A 16107-nucleotide genomic window follows, 5' to 3' on the forward strand; every position below is an offset into this window, starting at 1 on the left:
GTGATGACGGCATTTATGAAAAGAGGTCCGTTATCACTCCAAATTCTTTGTGGGATGCCATGTGTGGGTATTATAGCGTCGCTCTTTCCTGTTGGTATGATTTCAATCCATTTAGAAAATGTGTCAATTATTGTCAGGCACTATTTGTATGGGCCGCTCTGATTCAATTCTATGTGATCCATGCAGATTATCTGAAACGGATAATTGCCTCTGTCGGTCACCCCTTTCCCTTTTATCACTATCCCGCTTGTGGGTTTGTCTTTGCACAGATTACGCATTGTTTGCAAAAGATTTTTAAATAGTTGTGTAGCCCAGAAATACTTCTGTGCTTCTGCTATCATCCCTCCTGTTGACACATGGCTTGGCCCATGTGTCAAAATAGCTACAGTTTTATACAGTGAGCGAGGCAGTATGGGTTTGTTTCCTAGGTAGAGCAGGCCCTCCCGTTTTTCTGGTTTTAGTCTCGCCCAACTTTTCTTCTCGGTGTATGGTGCTGCATTTTGACAATTCCTTAAAATGTCGTGATTAAGTGGTTCTTGTGTTGTGAAACAATCTTTTGTTTTGGCAGCTTGTTTCGCTGCCATGTCTGCTTTGTTGTTTCCTCTCGTGACGGAGGAATCATCTGTTCTGTGTGCTGGGCATTTGCATACAGCCACTTCGACAGGAAGTAACACGGCCTCGAGAAGTGCTTTGAGGAAGGCGGCATGTTTCACTTCCTTTGCGGTACTAGTTGTGAAACCTCACTGTTTCCAAATAGCAGCAAAAGTGTGTACGGTCGAGAAAGCATATTGGCTGTCTGTGTAAATTGTAACTTTGTTTTTACACAGGATGCATGCTCTAGTTAATGCCATGAGTTCAGCTGCTTGTGCTGAATATTGGCCTGGTAGGCCTTTGGCTTCGAGCACGCTATCATGTGTGACCACTGCATACCCAGTCTGTGTTTTGCCTTGCTCATTTTTTGAGCTAGACCCATCTACAAAGACGACCAATCCCTCTTTCAGGGGTACGTCAGCAAGATCCGGGCATGGTATAACAAATGTTTCTGTGTGTGTTTTACAACAGTGTGGTGTTCGTTCTTCTAACGTTGGAATGAGTGTCGCGGGGTTAAGTGTGGTGCATCTGTGAGCGCTGTGCAGTGTAAGTGTCGTGCTGGGGAGAGGAATGTCATTTTGATTTCTAGCAATAATACTGAAACTGCATGAGGCACCCAAAGTGTCAAGGGGTGATATAAGACGACTTGTGCACTTGCATCTACAGCTAAAGCTGCTGCATACACTGCTTGCACACACCCAGGCATACCTCCCGCTACGCTGTCAAGCTTTTTTGAGTAGTATGTGACGGGTTTTAATTTGGTACCCTCTCTCTGTTCCAGTAAAGCGGTCATCGTACTGTTCTTGCAATCAACCGCTAGTTCAAAATCCTTCTCATTATCGGGTGTTTTTAATGCCATATCGGTCTGTAATGCTACTTTTAGTTTATTAAAAGCTTGTTCCCCCTTTTTTCTTATTTCTCTCATCCCTTCTCCGTTCTCCCTCTTTTATCCAGGCGTTCAATGCTACTACTTCCTGATCTCTCTTTTCTTTCTTTTTTACTATATTTTTGCTTTCTACCTTCAGTTTTCTCTCCTTCAACCAGTCTAAGTCCTTTACTCTCCCACTAAAACCTTTCTGAACCCACTTATCCTTATGCTTGACTGTGCTTTCATCTAAGTGGTGCATATACTTCCAATCCCCAGGTCGACTGACCTGTTCCCATGTTCCTATGTACTGAGCGAGGTCACCAGCACACACGGTGTTTACTCAGAGTTTAGCTCCACTCCGGCCTTCGACTGCCTGAGCAGCGGGAGTGAACTTTCGGGGACGAAACCCACTACTCTGCACCGCTGATACTTAGTCGCTCAATACCCTGGGGTGGAGGTTGTGCCACACAACCATCAAGATCCTACCCCCTTTTGTCCCAGACAAGATTTCCTACTCACCGAGTATACACACCCTTTTCTGCCTCAGCGATGAGGGGATCCGGAGTGAGACGGTCGAGTTTCCCCGAGGGGAAAGGCCCGCGGCAAACGGGTCTTTCTAGCCTCTGGCTGTCCGGACAGACTTGCTTCCCTCTTCGAGGTTCCCCAGCAGTCCCTCTCGGATCCAGCTCGAAGGACCAAAAAATGTCAGGTTCAGACCCAAGTTGTGTGCAGAAAAGAGGAGAAGAGTCGAGAATCCTAGTTTTACCTGCAGGGAGAGCCACCCAGTGCCACACTGAGATGCGCTCTGAGTTTGCTCTGCCCATGCTGTTCTTTTATTCACAGTAAGTTACATTAGCATATATGTCAAGGAAACAGGAAACAGCCACAGTCTTACAGTTTTATTCATATCTCATGTTCATGTCTGCTTGCAGCCAGACATGTGCACCTTAGGAGGAACTGTGACGGGCTGTCTGCAAACATAATTAACTCTGGGCACTCACAGCTTTTTAAGTTCTTGTGTTCAAAAGTACATCATGTACCCAACACAACATGTGTCTCCTTCTCTGTCCTTATCAAGCCTCTGCCCAGGTGTAGGACGTTGGGCTTGATTGGAACTGGGAGATGCGCATCGTCTCCCTCTGGTGGCCGGCCAGCAGCCCCGCAGCCCTGGAGCAAGTTTTCAATTGAATACAGGTCAAACAACTTACTAATGACTGCTTTCTGACTTTATTGGCAGTTCACACAGTGTCCCAGCTTCCTTCTGGAACTGGGTTTCTATTAAATCCACAAGTAAGGACTGCAGTGTTGTTTTCACTAAATATTGATCATCAATGTTACCTTTTAGCTGAAATAGCTGTAAAATCACTTAAGAACAAAATGATTTTAAAACATAATCTAAAAACCAGTCACCCATCACTACAGAGCAAGTAGGGGGTTAAATGCAAACTGCAACAAAGTAGTTAAATGTGTCTCAGCAGTATTTGGACAAGCTGCCACATGGCCTGAACCTGTCCTCAAGACAAAGACTGTTTTTTTTTCAGTGAAATAATGGTTTACACTCTTGCTGTCCGGATGAATAGCTTTAGATATAATTTTCTCAGAATTTCTACACATTTTTACAGCCTGTTTCTTTTGCAATACTTCAAATGTTGGACTAGTTTCAGCTTCTGGTGGGCGGGATTAAGCATATTTTGGTTTGTGTTTTAGTAGATCTGGCAACCCTGAAAGGACTATATACATCTCTGGTACTCAAGAAGTCGTGGTATGATCGGCAGAGCGTTGCACCAGTGAACAACTCCTTTTCTCGTCCTACTAAGGTAAATACTGTTTTATATTCAGGCATCACCCTCTAATCTTGTTTGGGAGATACCCAAAGGTGTTTTTGCGTGTTTTTCTTCATTCTTTTAATCAAACAAATGCCGTGGCTGATGTTGTTTGGCTTAGTGCTTCAGCTACAGCAGCTTAAAGCTAATGCGTTGATTTTCAGAGAATAATAATTAAAAGTTGACATTGAATATGTGAATATTACCTGCTTGTTTAGCTTAGAACAAATTCTGACTATTTTCAATCAATCAACCTTTATTTAAACTCAGTATCAAGGGTGACCCTAATTTCTGAAGTCAATACAGAAATCAGAGAAAAATTAGATTGTAAAAACTTATCAAATGTTAAAAATAATAAAATTTTATTTTAGTGGACAACCATATTAAAATAAACCATTAATACTAATAATATACTAAATATAACATGAATTAATGAATTCAAATTGGGATTAAAATCATAAAAAGTGGTTAAGATTAGAAAATGCTAAATAATAATTCAGCAGTAACAAAAAAAAACACGGATAAGGTAAATAAAAAGAAATACTAAATGTAAAACAATAACTAAAACAAAACAAAATCATATTAAAAGTGGCTAAAATCAAGGTGGTTAGAGAAACTTTGACATGTTCATGTGACACCAGCGAGTTTCCTGTAGTGAAGTTCAGCCACGTCACCCCACTGCTGTGCTCCCTTCACTGGCTTCCTGTAGCTGCATCAGGTTTAAACCCTAATGCTGGCCTACAAAGCCAGAAATGGACCAGCTCCTACCGACTTGATGGCAATGGTAAAATCTCGAACTGGACCACGAGCCCTTCGAGCTGCGAGTACGGCTCGGCTTGACCCGCCATCCTTCAAGGCGCGTGGAAGACAAGCGTCGAGAATGTTCTCCGTCCTGGCACCCAGGCGGTGGAATGAACTCCCACTGGCTGTCCGAACAGCAGAGTCTCTCACGGTCTTCAAACGCAGACTGAAGACCGTCTCTTTACACAGCACTTAAATCAGCACTGAACTATAAGCTGCACTTATTTTATTGTACTGCACTGTGTATTGTAGTTTATTGTATTGTATCTTATTGTTATTGTATTGCATTGAATGGCTCAGAGTTCTGCGTTCTGGTTCTTTTTCTCTCTGTATCTACAGTGACTTTTTGTTTCTAGCAGTATCTGAGCTCAGGACCGTCTTTTTCTCTAAGCTATTGGTAACTAGCAAAGATACTTTCTCTAGATTGACAAAGCACTTCTTGTAAGTCACTCTGGATAAGAGCGTCTGCTAAATGCTGTAAATGTAAATGTAAAATGTAAATGAATTCCAGCAAAACCCCTTTTGGGTTCTTAAGTAAACCTTTTTTGTAGATTAAAAACGGCGTATTATTCTGGACATCCCTTTCACTTTTAATAGGAACCACACCAAACTGAAGTGAATCATATTTTTTTATTGGGCAGAAGAGCACAAGCATAAACAAACAACACATTAACAGATTTCAATATTACTTTCTAACCCAAAGGTCTCTGCCCACCGGATACGCCGCATCATATCGCGCGAAGTCTAAAAATTCCCAAACTTTTAACGTTGAGACGCAGAGACTCCAGTACTCTTCACAGTGAGCCACTCAGCATTTTGCCATTTCCACAATGGCGCCACTGTGGTTTGAAAATATCCAGAGGAAGACAGTCAGTCTTTTAAATAAACTTAAAAAGGGTAAAGAGTGTAAAACTGCACCTAATTTTAACCAACACAGCTTCAGAGTAGGAAAATCACTACTAACCAGTTATCCAGACCTAAAGTATTTATTCTGGGGCAGTTGAACATTATCTGCCCGTTCATGTTGAAGATGCAGAGTTACTGTTTAGTGTATGAAAACATCTTTGTGAGCAGAGTTTGTGTTTATAGAGTTTGTGACTGAGCAGCGTTGGTTTTGTTTAAGTTAATGAAACCACTTAATTAATAAGATCAAATAATTAAACAAACGTACAATAACAAACGTACACTACTCAGACTCTTACCTGCATTACACACAATTAAGTTTGCATGTCCCTCCAGCTACAACCCCAATTCCAATGAAGTTGGGACGTTGTGTAAAACATAAATAAAAACAGAATACGATGATCTGCAAATCCTGTAGATGATGAAATCCCTAAATTCCTGCAGTTGCATGTTGAGAAACGTTGTTCTTAAACTGTTGGACTATTTGCTCACGCAGTTGTTCACCAAGTGGTGAACCTCGCCCGTCCTCGCTTGTGAACGACTGAGCCTTTCAGTGATGCTCCCTTTATACCCAATCATGACGCTCACCTGTTTCCAATTAACCTGTTCACCTGTGGAATGTTCCAAACAGGTGTTTTTTGAGCATTCCTCAACTTTCCCAGTCTTTTGTTGCCCCTGTCCCAACTTCTTTGGAACATGTTGCAGGCATCAAATTCAAAATGAGTGAATATTTGCAAAAAACAATAAAGTTTATCCATTTGAACATTAAATATCTCGTCTTTGTAGTGTATTCAATTGAATATCGGTTGAAAAGGATTTGCAAATCATCGTATTCTGTTTTTATTCATGTTTTACACAACGTCCCAATTTCACTGGAATTGGGGTTGTAATTACGATGAAAAAACAGAGTTGAAGAGTCGACTACAAGTGTTTTGACTCTCAGAGTTATTAGCTGGGAGTTGATCTGCATAATTTCCATCCATACTTTCCCCCCATAATAACCATCTGTGCAGCATGCTCCTTCTGTGCTTGCTAAAAACATCCTTCAGTTTGATCATTAGTTTTCACACATTGCTGAGCTTGCTCCGTATGTTAATCTCAGTGCTGTCTGTACAGTAGGCTTTAGCTTGTAATGCTGTCCAAAATATGGTAAAGCACCAACATTTCTTGGCCTGCATGGGAAGACCAGCCAAGAGTGAGTTGCAGTAGTCAAGCCTTGACATGACCAGAGACTGCACTAGCACCTGGGTGGCCTCTCGGGTGAGGAAGGGTCGGATCCTCCGGATGTTGTACAGGAGATACCTGCCTGACCGAGTCAGTTCGCAATGTGAGTCGAGAACGATAACTGGCCATCCTGAGTCACACCAAGACTTCTTATCTCTACAGACGGAACAATCAGAGAGTTCTTGAATGAGACGGTGAGATCATGATGAGGACTAATAAAGTATTGTGAACTGTGAACTGTGAACTGTGAATCTGTAGTCGCAGGGATGAATATCAGCTCAGTCTTGCTGGGATTGAGCTTCAGGTGGTGGGCTGCCACCCATGTAGAGATGTCAGACAGGCATGCTGAGATGCGACTGGAAACCTGTGTGTCAGAGGGAGAGAAAGAAAACATTAGTTGAGTGTCATCAGCATAACAGTGATAAGAGAAGCCATGAGAATATATTACGTCACCAAGAGAGCTAGTGTAAAGAGAAAAGAGAAGAGGACCCAGGACCGAGCCTTGGGGGACGCCAGTGGAGAGCCTGCATGGAGAGGATGTGAACCCTCTCCATGTTACCTCATAAGAGCGATCCTCCAGATAGGACTTGAACCACTTCCACGCATAGCCAGTGATTCCGAGGTTGGTGAGGATGTCCAGAAGGATTGTATGGTTGACTGTGTCAAAAGTTGCTGAGAGATCAAGAAGGATCAGGACAGAAGGCAATTTGGCCGATCTTGCAGATTGGTCGGTTCTCCGTCACTGCGATGAGGGCAGTTTCTGTAGAGTGTGCTGGTTTGAAGCCAGACTGTTTGGGGTCTTGGAGCTGGTTCTGTGTGAGAAAGAGAGAAAGTTGATTAGAGACGGCACGTTCAAGAACTTTTGAAAGGAAAGAAAGAAGTGATACCAGACAGAGCTGTCAAGCATGGGTTTCTTCAAGATGGGGAGTACTCTTGCAATCTTGAAAGTTGCTGGAACTTCACCCGATGCCAAGGATTGTTGATGAGAAACGTGATGAAGGGCAGTAGGTCCTTGGTGATTGACTGAAACAAAGCAGATGGGATTGGATCCAGTGGGCAGGTGGTTGGGTTACTGGATTTGATCAGTTGAATGGATTTGACAGCATCTGTGGAAAGAGAAGAAAAACAGTTTAAGGGATTGAGAATGAGATGATGCGGTCTAGTGGAAGGAGTGGGGACAGAGGGAAAAGACTGGCAGATTCTATCAACCTTCTCCTCAAAGAAGGTGACAAAATCCTCAGGGGTGAGAGAACAGGGTGCAGGGGGAGGAGGAGGGTTGAGAAGGGAGGAAAAAATGTTGAAGAGCTTGCGTGGATCACATGCTGATGCTTCCAGTTTCCCTTTGTAAAATGATGACTTTGCAGGAGTAACTTCAAGTGAGAACTTGGAAAGGAGAGACTGATAGGAGTGAAGATCTGAGTCAAGCTGGGATTTCCTCCACCTTCTCTCAGCCTTCCTTAGATCTTGTCGGTTGCTGCGCAGGACACATGTCAGCCAGGGGGCAGGTGGGGAAGATCTTGCTGGCCTGGAGGAGAGAGGACACAGGAGGTTAATTGCGGATGAGAGTGAAGAAAGGAAAGCATCCATAGCCTTGTTCAGTGAGAGAGAGGAAAATCTGCGAGTGGAGTGCAAGTTGTGCCGAGAAGAGGAGCACAAAGTGATGTAATGGACAGGATTAACAGGGAGGGCAAGTGAGAAAGATAGGAAATGGTGATAAGAGCGATGCATGGGAGTTACGGTCACATCCAGCGTAGAGATAGGTCTGGTGACTATCAGGTCCAAAGCGTTGCCTGCTCTGTGCGTCGGAGGAGTCTCGTTGAGAATGAGGTCTAGGGATGATAGCAGTGGTAACAGGCAGGATGACTGCAGCTTGTCTGATGGCAGGTTGAAGTCTCCCAAGAGTATGAGCGGGGTTTCATCGATGGAGAAAAGACTCAGTAGAGTGTCTAACTCATCGATGAAGTAGCCTAGAGGAGAGGGAGGACAATAAAGAACAATGATGTGAAGTTTAGTGGGGAAAGATACAGTGACAGCATGGTACTCAAAGGAGGAAATTGAAAGATGAGAAAAAGCAAGTGGAGTGAAACGCCATTTTCGAGACAAGAGCAAACCTGTGCCACCACCCCTGCCAGACTGCCGTGGGGAATGGGAGAAGTGAAAGGCAGTGGACAGGGCTGCTGGAGTTGCTGAGTTCATGGGGGTGATCCAGGTCTCTGTCAATGCCAGGAAGTGCAGCGAATGGAAGGATGCGAGGGCTGAGATGAAGTCTGTCTTCTGCACAGCTGATTGGCAATTCCAGAGCGCACCTGCAACCCTGGTCTGAGAGTCTGATGAACGTGGGGGATAGATGAGGTTACTGGAATTACGGGTTCTGTGATGAGTAGTTCTACATGATCTGTGGGATGAGTAAACAGGTATTGTAAAGCACATGACAGAAGCAGTAATTGGGGCATAAAAGGTAATGAAAGATAGTAAAGCAATACTTAGCCAAGTTAGGGAGACATATCTTAGTTGATGAATTAGAGCTGCTACAGACCGCTACAGACAAAATATGACCAATATGCAGCTGTTTCTGACCAATGTGCAGCTCTATCTGACCAATATGTAGCTCTATCTCACCAATACCTAACTCTATCTGACCAATACCTAACCCTATCTGACCAATACACAACCTTATCTGACCAATACCTAACTCTATCTGACCAATACGTGACTATCTGACCAATACACAGCTCTATCTGACCAATACGCAACCCTATCTGACCAATACCTAACTCTATATGACCAATACGTGACTATCTGACCAATACGCAGCTCTATCTGACTAATACGTAACTATCTGACCAATACACACCTCTATCTGATGGGCTCACATCAGGCAGTTTCGACTGAGATCTCTGAATAGCATTCTCAGCTAGAAAACCAATGTAATTAATGTGAATGCAGTTTGCAAAGGCTACCCTGCAGAATAAATAAATAAATAAAAATAAAGTTTAAGTTGCTGGACAAATTACACAAACACAAAACAGCCCCCCCACAGATTTCCATATGAAAGGGCATCCCCCTCCTCCTGTTGCCGAGCCTGTATCCGGTGGTGGACAGTAACTGAGTAACTGAGTAAATGTAATTAGTTCCTGTACTTTAGTATTTTTGGTGTATCTGTACTGAAGTTTCTCCGTTCTGGACTTTTTCCTTTCACTCCACTACATTTCAGAGTCTAATATCCGACTTTTTCCTCCTACATTTTGAGAAATCAGAACAGAGGCCTACAGATCAACATAGTAAAGGAGCTCATCTGTGATCCTGAGTTTAAAGCCAGTTTTTATTCAACTTAAACTTGGAACTAAGTTGTAAATAAATCTGAAACTGAAACTTTGCTTGTGTGTAAAAAGTGATTTCAGAGCCACTCGGTTCTCCCTGATGGAAACTGTTTACCTTCAGTGTTTTGTGCTTCTGATCATTTTAATAGACGTCAGCGTCACCCTCTACTAGTCAGCGCTTTGTTTTGGCCAATTAAACACGTAATTACAGTTTCATGACACAATTAAAGATACAACACCAGCGTTTACACAACTCCACTTTTATTGTGTTCTTTTATTTCACAAAAGACTAAGTTCCAACTTCCACTTCAGAGGTGGGAACTGTCTCAAAATAACCTTTAAAATAAGTTACAAAAATAAAGAAGCGTGTACCTCCCAGCACATTATGACCATTTACCACAGTTATTTCCTCACGAATACCCAAGTAAGAGGACTGCCAGGCCTGTTGCTGTGGTAACAGCAGATAATAAAACTGACTGTTTATAGTCTATTGATAACTTTTCTAAAGTTTCTACTTCTTGACATTCAGGAATGTGTTTGTTGTTCAAGTTGTGTCATCCACATTTTCTTCATCTGTTCTTTTACTTGTTCCAGAAAAAGTGTTGAAGTTCTTTGTTCGGGAGCTCAACTTGACTTGCTGCTGTTCAGAACTTCAGAACATAAGAACATGTCAGCAGACGTTCAGAGTCTCTATCAAACTCCGGAGTGAGTCTCTCTCTGTTTCTCACCCTCTCTCACTCTCTGCCTCTAATTACAGGACCTGCCCAGGTAAAACTAATCCAGATTGAATACGATCACTGACTGCAACAGTGATTTGCTGACATTAATTCCTCTTTATTTGAACCTCTTTAGAAAACCATTGCACTAATAAGGGGACATGTATGTTGCCCTAGAGTAGCAGCACATCTGTTGTTGGACTATATTATATTATATTATATTATATTATATTATATTATATTATATTATATTATATTATATTATATTATATTATAATAAGTAGGGAATAAAAAAACATTTTTAATGGATAGTTCATAGCAGCTACTAAATAACATCGAAGTCACTGAATAATTTATAGTTGCTGAATTTCTATCATACTCATATCTGTCAGTGATTTCCATTTCAGAAATGTGTCTCAAAATGAAACTCTGCTTTTACAGGGAGAAAAAGACGCCCAGGGAAGAATTGCTTGAAGCCTTGGAAAACCTTGGCCCATACAGCAATGTCATTGATAAAAATGGGGCGACGGTGCTGAACTGTCTGCCTTCCATTGTTTTAAGTCTGGGTGCCTCTGGTACATGTCAAGCTTTCAAATGGATCACAACTGAAGTTGGTAAAGTCTTATGTCTTAACCTGGTACGGTACTTTTGCAAGACGCTCAAAAAGTCAGAAGTCAGCGAGGAATTTGATCTGGGCAGTGAGGATGGAGAACTGCATGGTGTGGACAGAGAACTGCACATTGTGCTGGTGGGTAAAGGCAGCATCAGTGATCAGACCCATCCTGCCAATCGGCTTGTGCCTCTGAAAAACATCACTGATACAATCCTGTATCCTCCATGGAACTGCGCCATTGACGGCAACGTTGCTTATGGCATCTCAGCAGGGTGCATCCTGCCCGAGCACCGAGTCTTCAGAAACGGGGAACCTCAGGGGCCCCTCCCTGAACGCTGGAACTCCATGGCAGCTCAGCCGGGAGCTGAAGTTCCTAAAATCACCCTTGGTCCGATGAGGAATAATGCTGATTGGATGATGAATCTCACAGCATTAGCTCAATGGAAGGATTTGTTCAGAGATCACAGGCGCCTTGTCATTCCATATCCACCAGGAGGCGTCTTTGCTAAGTGGCTACCAGAAGTGGCTTTATATAAGATCATTGGTGTGATTGCATTCCTGCTCTGGATTTTCAAAAAAAAAGCCACCATTCACCTGGCCGCAGGTCTGGAGTACAGAGGAACTAAACCACTGGATGAGAGGAAGCTGCAGGAACAGTATGCCTACACAAGGTCTGGCACTGTAATGTCCACAGAGAACATGGAGCTCTATGATTTTTCCACGCTGTACGAACTCCTTCGCACCACATTCAACGAAGCACATGAAGATTAAAAGGGCTCAAAACGAATTAACAAAATGGCTAATTTCTTTCCTTTTTCTTAATAGGCAGTATGTAAGTTTAATACACTGCTCAAAAAAATAAAGGGAACACTCCAATAACACATCCTAGATCTGAATGAATACTTTGTTCTGTACAAAGTTGAATGTGCTGACAACAAAATCACAAAAATCATCAATGGAAATCAAATTTATTAACCAGGCCTGGATTTGGAGTCACACACAAAATTAAAGTGGAAAAACACACGACAGGCTGATCCAACTTTGATGTGATGTCCTTAAAACAAGTCAAAATGAGGCTCAGTGTTGTGTCCGGCCTCCACGTGCCTGTATGACCTCACTACAACGCCTGGGCAGCTCCTGATGAGGTGGCGGATGGTCTCCTGAGAGATCTCCTCCCAGACCTGGACTAAAGCATCTGGACGCTACGCTGACAGACACAGCAAACCTTCTTGCCACAGCTCGCATTGATGTGCCATCCTGGATGAGCTGCACTACCTGAGCCACTTGTGTGGGTTGTAGAGTCCGTCTCCTGCTACCACGAGTGTGAAAGATCACCAACATTCAAAAGTGACCAAAACATCAGCCAGAAAGCAGAAAGGTACTGAGAAGTGGTCTGTGGTCCCACCTGCAGAACCACTCCTTTATTGAGTGAGTCTTGCTAATTGCCAATAATTTCCACCTGTTGTCTGTTCCATTTGCACAACAGCTGTGAAATTGATGGTCAGTGTTGCTTCCTAAGTGGACAGTTTGATTTCACAGAAGTTTGATTTACTTGGAGTTATATTGAGCTGTTTAAGTGTTCCCTTTATTTTTTGAGCAGTGTATAATAAAATAGTAGGTTTTCTCAGCTATTAATCCTGGCAGTTGCGCTTTTACTAGTAAAAATGTGCAACAATATGAAACAAGTTTCTCCAGCATACAGCCATCAGACAGAACATAATTATTTACTAACTAAATAAACAACAAACACCAAAGCTATCACTCACATATTTCTCTGTTAGCTTCCAGTAGCCACTGTATAAACCTGATTAAAGCCGCTTATTTAGTCATCATAATTCTGACTATAATGTTATTATCATTATAAAATAATCCAATATCAGTTACAGCAGGGGTCTCAAATCACCAGCTCATATTCACAACTCACCCTTAATCTGACCTGCAAACCATTTTTTCCTATTTTTATACAACTAAATATGCAGATCAGGTGGGTTTGATTCGCTTCCCCCACTACACACTGGGGTTGGTTACCCAACATAAGCTACAGAGCTGTAAAAAACTATGATTTCTTCTATATTTGCATATTCCTCAAAAAATGTATATGAAAACTCTAGTAAACATGAATACAGCTTTAAAATGATTCATTTCATCTATTGAAGGGAAAAAGTTATCAACGCCAAAAGTAATTGCTCCCTTAGTTACTCAACCAACCAAATAACCTAAATCACTGGATCAATTAAACGAGACACCCTCAGGCTTGATTACTGCCAGCCCTGCAGAACCTAAACAGAACTTAAATAGAACTTTTCCAGCAATGGAAAGACACTAGAACGAACATTATTGAATTACATCAGTATGGAAAGGATTACAAACTCATTTCTTTTTTTTTTAATTGTATATTTATTGGATTTTATAATTAACAGAGGGAAACAACAACAAAACAACAACAAATCAGAAAAAGAGGAGAAAAAGAAGAGAGTAATGTAGAATAAGATAAAATAAAATATAATAAAACAAAAACATATGTTAATCGCCACTATGATATATGCAATTTGACATTATTGCAAAATGTTCAAGAATGAGTGAAAGGGTATGGTAAAAAAGTGTTAGGTAGTAATTACATAGAAATTACAATGCAGGCAGGGGTACAGATGAGGTGCAAGAAGAAAGATCATAAATCCTCCAACACTTTCCAAACTGGTGACCATATTTCAGAGAATTTTTGTTGTCTGTTATGCATTTCAAACGTGAGTTTTTCTAGTGGAAAGACATTCGACAGTTGTGTCAGCCACATCTTGACTGTTGGGACAGTTGGAGTTATCCAGAGCAGTAAAATACATTTCTTTGCTAGGTATGACAGTGAACCCATCAGGTAGGATTGGTTTCCATTTAGCACCCCATTGGGATCATGAGCCAAAAGATACAAACATGGTGACATGTGGAAATGTTTTTCTAACATCTTCTGAATGACCTGATGAAAATCTTTCCAGAATACTTGGATTTTAGTGCACTCCCAGAACATGTGCATAAATGTACCTGTATCAGAGTTACACTTAGGACATAGTGGAGATGGGTTTTTACACATCTTATACAGACGTGAAGGTGTTAAATAAGATCTAAAAAAGAATTTGAAATTCTGTTCTTGGATGTTAATGGAAGTGCAACTAGGAAATATTTTCTTATGCATATTATTCCAAGAGTCATCGTCAAATTTAATAGAAAGATCTTTCTCCCAGGCCTGTCTCAATGGATTGTAACATGGCTCATTGACATCAAAGAATGTAGAATACACATACGATATTTTACACAGACGAGGATTTGGCTTAATAAGAACATTTTCCATGTCATTCAACTCCGTTCGGAGTTTGGTTTCTTTGGAGCTTATGAAGTGACGTACCTGAAGGTATTTATAAAAATCTGATTTGGGGACCTTAAACTGTTCTGTTATCTGCTCAAAAGACATTAGACTTTGTCCGTATATGCAGGATAGATCTCTTATTCCAGATTTGACCCATGTATGTAGTCCTATAGACCTTAGTTGAGAGGGGAAGTCTGGGTTATGGCAAATTGGAGAGTACAGTGAGATATTTTTTGGGATTTTTAGATATTGTCTAACGTCTTTCCAGGCCAAGAGTGTGTTATAAACTGTGTATTTGTCTTTTAAACTGTGACATTTTTCTAAATTGTTTATAAATGGGAGAGATTTTAATTCCAATGGTTTGCAGGACAAAGACTCAATTTCAACCCATTTAGAATCATGTCTATCTAAGAACCAAGATAGCATTTGTATAATTTGTGCTGACCAATAGTATAGTTGGAAGTTTGGTAAAGAGACCCCTCCCTGGTTTTTCGTTTTAGTGAGTATTGAGAACCTGATTCGAGGTTTTTTCTTATTCCAAATATATTCCGTTATTCTGGAGTTTATATTCTTGAAAAAACTAGCAGGTATGTAGCACGGGAGAGTTCGGAAAAAATAATTAAGTCGGGGCAGGACATTCATTTTAATTACATTAATTCGGCCAAAAAAGGAATTTGGGAGAGCGGTCCAGACACGCAAATCCTGCTCAATTTTGTCCCAAAGTGGTGTATAATTGGTAGTGAATAAATTGTTCAAATTGGGTGTAATTACTATGCCGAGGTATTTAAATCCGGTGTCAGAGATATGGAAGGGAGTTATCTGCCGTATATTGTCACTTTGTGAAATATTGATTGGTAGGGCCAGCGATTTATCCAGGTTAATTTTATATCCAGACACTGAGCTGTAGTCAGAGATCAAATCTAAGACTATATTAACAGAAGCGTTTGGATTGGACAAGTACAGAAGGACATCGTCTGCATAGAGGGAGATACGATGGTCTTCTCCACCAATCTTGATGCCTGTGAGGCGTGTACTATTTCTGATTGATTGGGCCAGAGGTTCAATTACCAGACAAAAAAGAAGTGGAGAGAGCGGACAGCCCTGACGACATCCCCTGCTCACTGGGAACACATCTGAATGAAAATTATTAGTATTGACCACTGCGTTTGGATAAGAGTAAAGCGATTTAATCATATTTATAAAAGACGAACCCAAATTAATCTTCTTTAGTACCGCAAATAAGAAATCCCAGTGAACCCTGTCAAAAGCTTTTTCTGCGTCGAGAGAAACAATAAAAGCTGGATCTGGATTTCTGCTAAGGTGATCTACAATGTTTAGAGCACGGCGTACATTATCTGAACCATGTCTTGACCTCACGAATCCTGTTTGATCTGGATGTATCAAGCGTGGCAGCAGGGCATCCAGTCTGCGTGCAAGGACCTTGGCAACAATTTTAAAGTCCACATTCAATAAACTGATTGGTCGATAAGACGAACAGTCCGATGGATTTTTATCTTTTTTTAAAATAAGAGAGATGGAGGCAGTCTTCCATGAATTTGGTATGACATTGTGTTCGTATATATGATGGAGGGCGGGCATGAGTATAGGTTTTAGTTCGGGCCAGAACTTCCTGTAGTACTCTACGGGATACCCGTCCAATCCTGGGGCCCTCCCGGTGGGCATTGATTGAATTGCATCCCAGACTTCTCTCTCTGTGAATGGGGCACTAAGGGTTGCTTTTTCAGATTCTGTAGCCGATTGTAAGGAGATCTTGTCTAAATAATTTTCACTATTCACATTGTTTGGAGGTGGACACGAGTAGAGATTTTTATAAAAATTTGTGAATGCTTCATTAATTAAATGTGGGTCGTATGTAATGCTCCCATTATTTGT

The 16107-nt window shown here is 41.5% G+C and overlaps 1 protein-coding gene across 1 annotated transcript; it reads left to right on the forward strand.

Moving 5' to 3' along the window:
* Nucleotides 1–3167: 3167 nt before the first annotated feature.
* Nucleotides 3168–11783, forward strand: LOC108414189. Its single transcript, XM_017686995.2, has 3 exons — nucleotides 3168–3276; nucleotides 10125–10235; nucleotides 10688–11783. Exons 2-3 carry the CDS (start codon nucleotides 10198–10200, stop codon nucleotides 11628–11630), a joined length of 981 nt encoding a protein of 326 aa, XP_017542484.1. The 5' UTR covers nucleotides 3168–3276; nucleotides 10125–10197; the 3' UTR covers nucleotides 11631–11783.
* Nucleotides 11784–16107: the final 4324 nt, after the last annotated feature.

This window comes from Pygocentrus nattereri, chromosome 3 (assembly GCF_015220715.1).
Source record: "Pygocentrus nattereri isolate fPygNat1 chromosome 3, fPygNat1.pri, whole genome shotgun sequence".
NCBI classification, from domain to species: domain Eukaryota; kingdom Metazoa; phylum Chordata; class Actinopteri; order Characiformes; family Serrasalmidae; genus Pygocentrus; species Pygocentrus nattereri.

Excerpts from the sequence above, each read along its gene's own strand:
- LOC108414189 (XM_017686995.2), top strand. The coding sequence starts at position 10,198 with ATGTCAGCAGACGTTCAGAGTCTCTATCAAACTCCGGA. Across the intron at positions 10,236-10,687 it reads AGTCTCTATCAAACTCCGGA|GGAGAAAAAGACGCCCAGGG; the intron begins GTGAGTCTCTCT and ends CTGCTTTTACAG.